Here is a 12,630-nt window from a genome sequence, read left to right as displayed (position 1 = left end):
TAAAGTTAAAAACATCAGATATGAAAATAAAGAAGACATTAATACTATCCAATTTTACAAAACTGCCCCTACCAGAAAGCATGGACATCCATCATGAACTAATACTAAAGGCCAATCTTTATTCAATCCCTCAAAATAGCAACGTCCGTTAATTCATTAATTATGCATAATATGTTTCTACCACGAAATAAAAAAATAAAAAAATAAAAAACTAATTTTGTGAAAGCTCACGGCTACGCTTTGCAGCAGCAACAACCGCATTCATTAAAATCCCACGGAATCCCGACTTCTCCAGCTCATGAATCCCAGCAATTGTCGTGCCACCTGGCGATGTCACATCGTCTTTCAGCTGACCTGGATGCCTCCCTGTCTCCCTAGCCATACTCGCTGCCCCCAAAACCTAAATAAATGTGAAAAAGACATAAATGCCCTCATCATTTTTATAGGAATTATAATTAATCTGTTTCAAATCCATTTCTTATTTGTTTCTGTTTTTTTGTTTGGAATTTTAAATTGAAATGTAAATGAAGTTAAATGATAATTTAGGTAATTCTTTCTAAATATAAATTATATGTTATGATAAAAAAGACTTACCGTTTGAGAGGCTAAATTAAGAGCAAGTTCCCGTGGTAGACCTGCAGCAACAGCACCATCTGCCAAGGCTTCTATGACCAGAAATATATAAGCTGGCCCACTGCCACTGAAATTTTTTAAAAAACAACTTAATTTCTTTATCAATAATGAGCATCATATTTTCATTTCAAAAAAAAAAAAAAAAAAAAAAAAAGTAGATTGGTATTATATTGAAAGAGACATAGTTACCTCAAGCCTGTGACTGCATCAAAGAGTTTCTCATCAGCTTTCCATATCTTACCAACTGCTCCAAATAACTTTGCAATTATTTCACCATCTTCTTGTGTTGCTCCTGCTCCCATGCTCATAACTACACCAATACTATTTTTAGAAATATTCCTATACTCCTTTTTTTTTTTTTTGCATTATCTCAAATACTTAGAAATTGTAGTTCCATTCATTTGTTTAGTATTAGGCTTATAGCTTACTACTTTTGTTATTTTTGTGGGAAATCTTCAGAAAAGTCCTTACATTTTGACCTCATATTCGATTAAGTCCTTATATATCTTTTTTCTAGCAATCAACCCCAAAAAACCGGCAATTGTTTGCATTTTTGGGTTTTTACCCAAAAATGTAAAGACTTTTTTGAAGATTTCCCTTTATTTTTTTTTTTTGCCTATTAGAGCATTATGGTTTAAAAATTCTACCAAATTATAGCAATGTTATCAAAACACAAACCAATTTTCACTGCTATAATTGGTAGATTTCTTTCTTGATTAGGGTTTCTATCGGGCTATATTTAAAGGCTGTGTTAAGAAGGCAATTTTTTAATTTTGATAATTATAGAATTAAAGCAGCAGATAATGAATATTAGATTAAAAAAGAAGAAAAATATGATGGAAATTATACCAGATGCTCCTTCACCTACAGCAGCAGGGGTATTTGGCATAACCCTAATAAATCGATCATGACCAGCCCATTCCTGGATCAAACAAAACCAATTATTATAAAATTATCACCTTCTAAATATTTCCATAAAACATCAAATTTATAACATTATTAAAATTTTGTTTTCATGAAACCTGAAGATCTTTTAATTTGACACCAGCAACTACAGACACCAGAAGCTTTTTCTCAGATAGGAGAGGCCTCAGTTGCAACACAGCATCTTTAACTGCAGCCACAAGTAGAAAAATAATAATCAGATTTTATATTTCAAACAAAAATGACATTAGAAAAAAGGTTATTTGTAAATTATAACATCAAGTATACAAGATGGTGTTTGGTTTGCAGAATGTTTTTGAAAAAATGGAATTTGTATAAGGAATTCATGAATTTCGTTGGTAGAAAATGGAATGGAATTCAATAACAAAAATTGAATCATTTTTTAAACTTCATTTGTAGTTCAATATTTTCATTTATGGTATTAATTATAATTAGCACTATTACAAGAACTAAATAAGTATAGAGGTATAGGCAGCATGAAAAATACCAACTTGTGGCTTCACAGAGAAAATCACCACATCACTGTTTTCAACAACCTGAACACGAAAGATATCAGTTAAAAAGAAAAAGATTATAGTGGGATAAGTAAAAGGGTTAAATGCAACAAATAGCTCTTTCTAATGTACTTCACTAACAATTGTTAGAAAACTCATTCACTCAATTACTAATACTAAGCTTAAACAAACGATATGTTTGCAATTTCATACATCCAGATGCAGATATGCTTTGCAAATATGTATCGAAATTCTAAACTAGGAGAGATCGATCATTTTGTAGACAGCGAAATGGTTGAAATTAATGTTTGTTGCTAAAATCCCGACAATCGGAAGAAAACCCCATTAATAATCACATCAGTATGCGAATTCATTTCCTGAGGTTGTTAGGCGTTGTACAAGAACAGAGTTACATATCACTGCTACGAATGGAAACAAACAGTATTGTTATACCTGGTTGTTGTGTTCAGCAACACCGACACCGAAGGACTCGAAAGCGGCGCGGCGAGCGCCTTTGTGAGCTGTCTTAATACGTGAAGCGGGGAGAACACCGGATTTGACAACGCCCCTGGCTATACTCTCCGCCATCTTACCAGCTCCGATGAACCCTAGCTTGTACGTCTCACTCGGAATAGGAGAAACCGCAGACATTGTTCAATGATCAAAATGCTTCTACCAAAGCAGCGATGACAAGATTGAAAGAGTCGGATCAGTGGCTTGATGATGCGAAAATACAGTGTTACCGAAATCTTCAGTAGCCCCGCAACTGATTGGAGGAGTAAGTAACCAATCCTCTCCAGTCTTCAGGAGAATCGACTTCTTATGGGCCGGGCCAGTTGCCCAGTTGTTCTGGGTCCGTATCCATATAAATTTTATATAGAATGTGATCGAAATTAATGTAAATCAAGAAAAACTATTATTTTTAACCCCATATTTATTTGAAGTCTAAAGAACAATCAACCTCATAGTCATATACTTGGTTAATCGAAATATTTTGTCATATATAAGAATACTAGTTGTGATACCCGTATGTTATACGGGTTGGATAAAACAAAAAATTAAATATGAAAGTTTAAACAAAAATTTATTTAAAATTGAAATTTTAGATTTGAAATTTAAAATTAAAAAGAAACATATTAAATACAATATATGAGTAGTAGTATTGTAATTTATTGATTATTTTCAATTTAGTCAATTATTAATTGAGGTGTAAATGTGATGTGTTAATTAAGAAAAGATAAAAAATGAGAAAATGACAAATGGAAAAAATATTTATCAAAAAATACCAGAAAATGACATGTTTCCAAGTTAATGAGAAAGTGACATTTGTCAAAATTATTTTTATTTATTAGAAAGGATTATTTACATGCTTTTGTTATTCATATTTTCTTCACTTATATTTTGTTATCCATATTTTCTTCTCTTATCTTTTCGTTATTATTATCAAGAATACATGAAAATAAAAAAGAATATTTATATAGATATACATGTTTAATAGAAAAATATTGCTAGAAGAGATATGGAAAATAAGAATGGAAAGTGTGTATAGGTGTATTTTATTTCATATGCACTAAGCCAATATCTCAAGATTGTGGGTGAAGAAAAAGATTGATGGTAGCCATACTATATATATATATATATATATATATATATATATATATATATATATATATATATATATATATATATATATATATATAGAGAGAGAGAGAGAGAGAGAGAGAGAGAGAGAGAGAGAGAGAGTTAGAATGATGAAATATATCAAGAAGAAGTAAATGTTGGTATGATTAATTTGGATTTTAAAAGATTGCAAACTATTTGGGTTCCTTTCTTTGGTTCAATATTTGAGTTTTTGAATTGATAAATTAATTAACTCACAACACTTGAAAAATAGGTGTTTGGAAAACGATGGGGTGGAAAACGTCATAAAGATTTCTAAAGCACTCCACGACAAACAACGTGATATGTCTATATTATTTAAATTCCAATAGATAAAATCAACCATAGGCGTCTTTAAAACTTTATATTCTTTTAATCATGTTTGAAAATTATCTTTTATACAGTTTTTATTTTCGAATTGTCTAATTTGTAGGTTTAGCCATTAACTTAATATAAATTAACAAATTTAATTTAATTTTTAACATTTTTATCATTTTCCTCTTCAATCCCTAATTAATAATCATTACAAATATAGACATCCAACATAACACTTATAAACATAGACAACAAATCAAGAATATAATGACCACTACAAGAACTACATTCAACAACTTGCTTTGATTCAACTCTAGTTTACTTCACCCGTTTCCTCTAGAAAACATGCTTCCATATTCTCACGACCTTACGAGGTAATGCTGAGTTAAACTACTCATACACAAATTTTGTATAGAATAACAATCCTTTAGTATGTAGTATCCTATGCAAGCTTTTAAAACAAATTTTACACCACTTACAAAGGAGCTTAGGATCAACCCACTCAAAATACTCACAATAGTCTTTTTTTTAATCATAACATGAAAAATGATAAGAAGCACATGAAAAAAACACATTGATTTAGGAGAGATGAACTTACTAGCGAGTTAAGGCAGGTCATGAACCTCCTACAAGGGTTCCAATTTGTCTAGGAGGTCGTCGATTTGATCACATAACCACAGTCGCACCCTACATTTCTTGCCCAAAACTGATCTGTGAAGTTATGCGTGTATCTCATTGACGTCGCTTCTTTGTTGGTGAGATAGATAATCAATTTGAATAAGAAGGACCATAGCCAAACGACTCTTTTAAGAAACTTCCAAACAGAAGACGGCGTCGTTCTTGCCCACATTGGCTTGACGTCAGCAAGAAAACCAGCTAACTAGGAGCTGGAGGTAACATGAGGTAAATGTATACAAAACCGTGACTTCAATGGCCTATTTAGGGCGTGTTCGGCACAGAGCTTTTGGGAGCGTTTGAGAACTTCTAGCTTCTAGCGTTTGACAAAACGCTCCGTTTTGAACAGAAAGCCTTGTTTGACACTACAAGCTTCTAGCGTTTAATTTAAACAAAACGTTACAAATCCAAATGCTACTTCATGTAGCGTTTAACAAAACGCTACAAGCTACAAGCTACCCGCCACCCGCTACAAGCTACCCGCTACCAGCTAATTTTGTCGAACACGCCCTTAATACGATTAGAAATTTAATGGTTAAAAGAAGATAATTTCGACTTTCGAGACTTCTATAAAAAAAAAAGTCAAATACTCCAAAATTAAAAGAACTTGGAGTAAAAAAGTTACTATTTTCAGTTTATCACAAAGGCCATTTCACTAATTTACTCTTAGTTTTATAAAATGCAATACAATAATCAATTTTAACTTGATCCAATCATTCGTCAAGTAAGAAACCCAATTTTATGACTAAGATACGATATCATGGATGCCAAATGGAAAGTAGGAAAAAAAAGGTAAAAGCATAGCGAGGGATGGTGGAACAAGCCACGATAAGTCACATGATTGGTCTGTTGAAACTTACCAACAATTCTTCAAAATAAATACAAGTTTGTAATGCACAACGTCTAGAGCATCCAGAGTCCACTAAAGATAAGATCCCTTCGAGAATCATCCCTGTGTTATATTAAAACTTAATTACATAATTATCCCTCTACTCTCTTATTCTAATCTTTATCCTGTCCTTTCATAAATTCTAATTATCATCGTAGAATTTCGTTTCATAAATTGCATTTATCACCATATAGAATATCGTTTCATATGCAATTCGGTCATAAATTGTAGTTATCACAATTGAACAATAACTAGATCCTTGTTGCACGGGGATGCTTTATGCACCGGATAAAACATCTTAGAGGACAAAACTGATTTCTTGTTTGACATTTAGTAGAAATAACACCTGACATGATTATATGATCGACATATTACTAAAATAAACAAATTGTCCTTTGAGTTATCAGACTTTATGTAGATCTTCTATAATATTTTTTAAAAGAGAGTAATAATTAACGAGACATGTCAAGTAATATTTATATATTTTTATTTGTTTTTTATACATAACTTTTTTTAACATACATACATATATATATATACAACAGGTCATTCAACAACATAAAAATGTAAAATACTAATACATATATACTTAATTTGTTCCGCTTTTCAATATGAAATGATAGTTAATACTAATAATAATAATAATAATAATAATAATAATAATAATAATTTATTGTTATAATAATAATAATAATAGTAATAAATTAATAATAATAATAATAATAATAATAATTTATTATTATTATTATTATTATTATTATTATTATTATTATTATTAATTTGCCTTTTGGGTTGTGATTCCAACTTGTTCCAGCTTCTTCGGCGGAAAAAAAAGATGTGAGTTTTACTTTTATCCAATGAGTGAGTCTTGATCACAGTCTAATCGCAGGTGAAACGTAAAAGAAAAAAAACATTGTGATCATGCTTTATGTAAGAAATAATATTTTATAAGTGATACATATCAAATAAACTACATACAACTAGACAAGGACTATTTAAGTAAACAAGTTTGAATTCTTTTACCAACCTCTTCCCCTATAAATAGTGCCCCATTCTCGCACCAAATTTCTCTCACATACAATTTGTGAGTTCATACACAATTCACAAAGGAAAAAAGATGAAGCCAATTGTTGCAACTTTCGTGCTTGTGGCACTTGTACTCTTGAGCTCTTCTCTCATTCATACCACCATGGCGGGTTCAAGTAAGTTTATTTACTAATTTACAAACCCAATATCAACTGTCCAATAACAACTTGTACGTTAAATACTATTATATATTATGCAATACAAAATATAGTTTGATTAATACTCTAGTCTTCCGGTTATTTTTTCATTTGATGACACATGGATATTGTGCATTTTCTTCGTTCTATTCATTTATGTGCATGAGATGTTTCATTTTGTGGTTTTAGATCTTTTATTTGCATGGGATGTTTGTACTTTGTGTTTTAAAACGAGTTTGAGTATTATATTACTTTGTAATAGGTTTTTGCGACTCCAAGTGTGCGGTGAGGTGTTCAAAGGCAGGGCGAAAAAATAGATGCCTAAAGTATTGCGGGATATGCTGTAAATATTGTCATTGTGTGCCTTCAGGAACGTATGGACACAAAGACGAGTGCCCTTGTTATAGGGACAAAAGGAATTCTAAAGGCAAACCAAAATGTCCTTGAATCTCATTGTACTTTATTGAAAAATATTTCAAGAGATACTTATCATAACATATAATAATTTATCACTTAATTACGATTAACGTTGTTAGATATGTTACAATCTATCTCTTAAGATGTTTAAGATAGAAAAAAAAAAAAAATCAAACTAAAGTTGTCTATTTGAAAGTATTGCGATTACAAGGATAGAGTTGCATATGCATGACTCTTCAAGTTGTTGTGTGTGTGCCGTATACAAAGCAATGCAGAGAGAACATCTTACCTAATATATATTTTATCTAATAATTAGGTTATAGCCCATGGAAATCATGGTTACAAAAATAATTAAATTTTTATAGTAAAAATTCATGATAAATAATCAGTTATTTTCAATAAATTATTAACTAAGAGATTTATGTTTTTATTATTTATATAAAATTATAATCGTTGATTCAAATAAGATAGTTTTTATTTGTTTAATTAATGAAAAAAATAATAATATTGTATAATAAAATGCTAAATTGATTATAAAAATAAAACAACCACATTAAATTACCAACTTCATCATTGGTTGATCTTTTCAGGTCTATGTCCTCTACTCCCAGTACAAACTTCCCGCCTTTAGACCTGTTCCAATTCAAAACCTCGGTTTTGGAAGCATAGTGTTTCATTTCAATTAAGGAGAAAAAGATATTCAAACATGCAACAACCAACCTAGCGTGAAATAGCAGACCGGGAGGCTTACCAGACTTCACTTGTTATTAAACTGCTTTTGAATGAAACACACCTCTACGTTTGGCTTTTGTCTTGCTTTTGTCATACAAAAAACACAAAATTGTGTTGTATGTTACGATGTCATGTGCTACATACATTTCATCAAACTCATTGAATGCTTTATTCATCTCACCAGCCCTACAATACCCACTGATCAGAACAGTGTAAGTTATTACATTAACACATTCCAAGATTAGGGCACAAATTAGTAAAAAAGTCAGTAACAATCGATTAAAAAAAAAAGGACAACCAGAAGTGGAAGTTAAGAAGAAGGCGGAGAAAAACGAATTTTACGGAAGAAAAACGACAAAACGTGAAGAAGAAATGAATATAAAGATTAATCATCAAAAGAATGAAAATGAAAAAGAGGAAGAAAACCTTAAGAGGGTATTTTTATTTTACCTTATTGGATTTATGACATGAAAGAGATGCCATCAAAGTGAAAGAAATAAAGAAAGTTGTATCCTCTTCGTTTCTTTAGCCATGGTCTTTACCAGGAGGTGAGAAGTCAAAACCGAAAAGCAGAGAAGGAGATCAATGGAGTATATGAACTTGCCCAATACTTTTTACAAGAAACGACCTATTTGCTTCCTAAATCAAACACCAAATTCACATATTTTATAACCAAGATCTCTAAACCTGAAATCCGAATCTGATGACCCATGCTAGTGGGGCAGTCGGCTATGAATCATGGACTGGTGGAGAAGAGTCAATAGAAATGCAATTATTTTTGCGTTCGAGGTATGTATGAAATAAAAGAAGCCCTAGTCAATCAGATTCAAATTTGGATATTATTTGTATACTAATTTATTGCAATATTTATGATATATTAAAGATTATTGCTGATTTTAAGGAACGTATGCTACCCAAATGAATGGAGATAATTTTGGGACCAAAGGTAGACTATCGTTTGAGCGGGATATAAAATTAGAAGACGCTAAGACTTTGACACGTGGCAAAATATAAATAGGGAGGTCTAATAGAATGACAAGTGTACAAGTAAACTATTTTTTTATTATGTAGGGTAGACATTGACATGCGATACTTTTGAATTTTATTAATGACCAAATTTATTAATAGTATCTAGAAAAAATTACAAAATTACACAGTAGAGATAGCCAAAGTCGAGTTTTGTAATCATGAAACCCAACTGACTTGGAGTTATGAGCCTTTATTATAAATTCAACTTAATGACCTAGGAGGGTAAAGAACTTTGGTCTTTGTCCACATTTAGGTAACCATGTTTTTTTCATACGTATTTGACCATAAACTTGTTTGACCTGTTCAAAATAGGGTTGATGAGACTAAAACTCTTTAAGATCGATAAGATTCTTAACAAGCAACACAAGAACACAAAGTAAATAAGAACACAAGATGAATCAAACTGATGTCGAATGATTAATAAGCCACAACCTCAGAAGAACTCTATTAAGAATTGCTACTGTAGAGGTGTGGTAGGGTTACAATAATGGTATCAACGACTACTTCATACACGGTGCATGCATGCACTATATATAGATACTATAACCCTAATAAATGACGGCTGGACAGGCCCAAAACCGTATATAAAATGGACTAAAGCAAAAGGCCCAATGACACAATCTTCTATACCCAACAATCTCTCCCTTTGCGTCAATTGAGGTGAGAGAAATCTACTGCTGTACCTGTTTTGTCTTCTTCACTGTCTTGAACAGCTTCGGTATGATAGCCGATAGAGTATGACGAAAACTGATATACCAGCGAAGCATGTCATTAAAGTTCTTCTTAATAGCATCGTCATTTTGTTTGCACCTGTTTATAATATTCAAGATGTGCTCCAAATAGGTAGTGGAGAATAGGTGTGTGTCGGGTAAGGCGAACAGACACTTTTGGTTTTCTCCACGAGTGAACATCACTGTGAGATATTTCGTGTCTATTTTGCCCAATTGCATCTTGTTCACATCACTTGCTTTACCAATTGGTTTGACAGTTCGCTTTTTCCTCAAGGCAAAGGCGATCTCCTTATCCAGGTTTGCGACTTCATGTATGTATGAGACCAACATTCACTTTATGTGAGCAAGAATAGGGTCATACTTCTGTTCTTCGGTTAGCAGAAAATTTGTGAACAGGATCCAATCGTGGGGGTTAAGGTTCGGAAGATCAGCAACAGAGATCTCATGAACTGAGTTTTCAGAACCTCGAGTCACCCGAAACTTCACATTGATAAAGCTTCATGCAGCGACTGGCTTTAGAACTTTGACCGATATAATCTTCTGTGCACTCCAGGTCAAGTATTGAGGTTGAGAAAAAGCAAGATAGTAATCAATTAGAGACCGATCAGTTTTCACGTCAGGAGAGGGAATTGATGCTGTCGGCTCGAAGCTGTGAAAAACAAATGCCCTTCGGGTGATTGGCATATCAAACCGGCGAGTCTTTAGAATTCTCCAAGTCAAAAGAAATGACCGGCTCAAGCCAATGAGTGCTTGGAGACTCGATTGCTTCTTTCAGTAACTTTTCCAATGTCCACAATGGAAAGAGAGTTTTTCTGCTTTCCAACATGTCATGGACTTCTTTCTCTTTTCGTTCCCTCTCTTCGGCTTCCCGTGTAATTTTGAGATTTTCATCTAGAGTTCGATCACGTTGCTTTCGCTTTAACAACTCTTCTTCAGTTTCTTCTTCTTCTTCACTTTCGCCGATGATTTTCTTTCCTTTGGAACTCGAAGCTGTATTACCCTTCGGTTCATTGGTGACTTTCGGTTTCAGAGGAGTCTGAGTTGTTTCGGTTGTTAGAGGTTGAGTAGGATATTCTTGAGTTACTTCTCCCCCTTGTTTCGGAGGAGCACCCGCCTCGGAAACACCCTCAAGGAGATGCAGGATCTCAAGTGCTGGACGGAGTTTTTCTGCTAAGTGTCGGTGGACACTGATGGTAAGGATTGAGTCATGAGCATCAAGCAGATTGGTGAGTAGGATACTGACATCACCCACACATGTCTTCATGACTGTCTTTTCAGACTGGAGCACATCCATAACCTTATTCGCTTGGTTGAGCTTTAGAGTCTGAGTTTTGAGCTGAGTAGTGCGAAGAGCCAGTTCATCCATGATTTTGTTTTCCACGGCTAACTCAGTCTGGAGTTGGTCAAGACAAGAATTGATTGAAGATTGGATCTCCGTATTATCAGCTTTAAGCCTTGTACGAATGTCACACCCCCGGACCAGACGGCGGAAACGTCCGAAGGCGGGTGACTTCATTGTGCAGTATCATAACAATTGAATATAAATGAAACAGAGCAATCCAAACATCATACACTGAGATAAAAAACTTACATTGTTTACATATTGTATTTGTTCTTCGAGTTACACAAAAGAGACATAAGCAGAAAAATTCCAAACTACAGCTAAATAGTCCTGCATCCGCGTCCCTTGTTACCTGCTTACTAGATCCCTGAGAATACAAGTCGTTTTGAAAAGCGTCAACTAAAAATTTGGTGAGTTCATAAGCATTTTTGTATAAAATTGCTTTACACTTGTTTAGAATCGTTCTCATTGTACTTTCAGAAAATCCGATATTTTCTATGAAATCGTTTGAAGCCTTGCTTTGAAAATCATGGATATATGTGTGCATGTCGTTACTTTTATTCATCCTTATAAGGAGTGATTTTGAAAAGTAGTGTAATTTGTAAAGGCGAACTGTGTTCGAGAATAGTTCTTTTGTGTAGTAATAGTCAACTGTTTCCAGAAAATCCCCTATTTTCAAAAAGAGAATATCGTTGTACATCTTGTTTTTCTTATCGAGTAAAATTGAGTATGCGTTCTAGTTTATCGTTATCGAAATCGTATAAAATCGTTTTCTCCAGAAAATCCTATATTTTCTGCTATAAAATATTCGTAAGTTCTGTTTCCAACTGTGTATACTTGCATATGTGTTTGTTAGTTTATCGTTTTCAAAATCGTTTACAAACGTTTTCCATAAAGTCCTACGTTTTCTGATTTGTAAAATAGCAGTATTAAGACTCTATACTTGTTAGGTGAAAGAATCAACATGGCGATTGTGGACGTTCTACGCAATGAAAAAGGACAGTCAACGCAACAAATGCGGACCATCACTACCATGTGTAGGACAGTCAACACAACGTGCCAAAATTTATTTATGAGGTTTTCCTTGCATAAATTTCTAGATAACATAACATATTCTAGTGAGACGTTATAACCATACTAATATGACGGAAGCCTGTTTTGGCGTTTCTCAGGCGCCCTCGTTTTGATAAAGATATTTGTCACCCTAGACTGGCTGGTCTAGCTGTAGCGAACAGCGAAGGTGCTGGGTGTCAACCCCATATAGATCTATACACAAATTCCCGCTCTCCCTCCAGGAGACTCTGGCTATAACTCCTTACAGGACTTTAGACGTACACTAATATTTTTATATTTAGGTACTTTTGAGATTTGTCTGACTAGAATATTAACAACCTTTTGAGCAATCGTTTGAGATCCATTATTTGTTAGATAAATAATAAAATTCGTACTCATTGAATAGAAATATCGTTTTCGTTCCATATCGTTTATTGTGCTTGTTAACTGGGTGCTCGTGTTCGTTCCGTTTCGTTTATAAAAAAAATAAGCC

The 12,630-nt window shown here is 33.2% G+C and overlaps 2 protein-coding genes across 2 annotated transcripts; one reads left to right on the top strand and one right to left on the bottom strand.

The window, feature by feature from the left end:
- Window positions 1-2,859, bottom strand: P5CR (pyrroline-5- carboxylate (P5C) reductase). The gene is made up of 7 exons (XM_079045584.1): window positions 2,526-2,859; window positions 2,066-2,114; window positions 1,656-1,747; window positions 1,483-1,555; window positions 823-943; window positions 595-700; window positions 1-400 (listed from the first exon to the last, which is right to left on the bottom strand). Exons 1-7 carry the CDS (start codon window positions 2,721-2,723, stop codon window positions 212-214), a joined length of 828 nt encoding a protein of 275 aa, XP_078901710.1. The 5' UTR covers window positions 2,724-2,859; the 3' UTR covers window positions 1-211.
- Window positions 2,860-6,673: 3,814 nt separating this feature from the next.
- LOC145168926 (peamaclein-like) lies at window positions 6,674-7,353 on the top strand. The gene is made up of 2 exons (XM_079087572.1): window positions 6,674-6,812; window positions 7,096-7,353. The coding sequence occupies exons 1-2, from the start codon at window positions 6,728-6,730 to the stop codon at window positions 7,278-7,280; spliced, it is 270 nt and encodes an 89-aa protein (XP_078943698.1). The 5' UTR covers window positions 6,674-6,727; the 3' UTR covers window positions 7,281-7,353.
- Window positions 7,354-12,630: the final 5,277 nt, after the last annotated feature.

The sequence above is a fragment of the Lactuca virosa genome, chromosome 4 (genome assembly GCF_052849685.1).
Source record: "Lactuca virosa cultivar CGN04683 chromosome 4, Lactuca_virosa_CGN04683_v6, whole genome shotgun sequence".
In the NCBI taxonomy this organism is placed as follows: domain Eukaryota; kingdom Viridiplantae; phylum Streptophyta; class Magnoliopsida; order Asterales; family Asteraceae; genus Lactuca; species Lactuca virosa.
Note: the sequence above shows the minus strand (reverse complement) of the source record. Positions and strands in the feature narration are given on the sequence as shown.

Excerpts from the sequence above, each read along its gene's own strand:
- LOC145168926 (XM_079087572.1), top strand. The coding sequence starts at position 6,728 with ATGAAGCCAATTGTTGCAACTTTCGTGCTTGTGGCACTTGTACTCTTG. Across the intron at positions 6,813-7,095 it reads TACCACCATGGCGGGTTCAA|GTTTTTGCGACTCCAAGTGT; the intron begins GTAAGTTTATTT and ends ACTTTGTAATAG.
- P5CR (XM_079045584.1), bottom strand. The coding sequence starts at position 2,723 with ATGTCTGCGGTTTCTCCTATTCCGAGTGAGACGTACAAGCTAGGGTTC. Across the intron at positions 1,748-2,065 it reads CTCTGTGAAGCCACAAGTTG|TTAAAGATGCTGTGTTGCAA; the intron begins GTATTTTTCATG and ends TTGTGGCTGCAG. Across the intron at positions 701-822 it reads GATGCAGTCACAGGCTTGAG|TGGCAGTGGGCCAGCTTATA; the intron begins GTAACTATGTCT and ends AAAAAATTTCAG.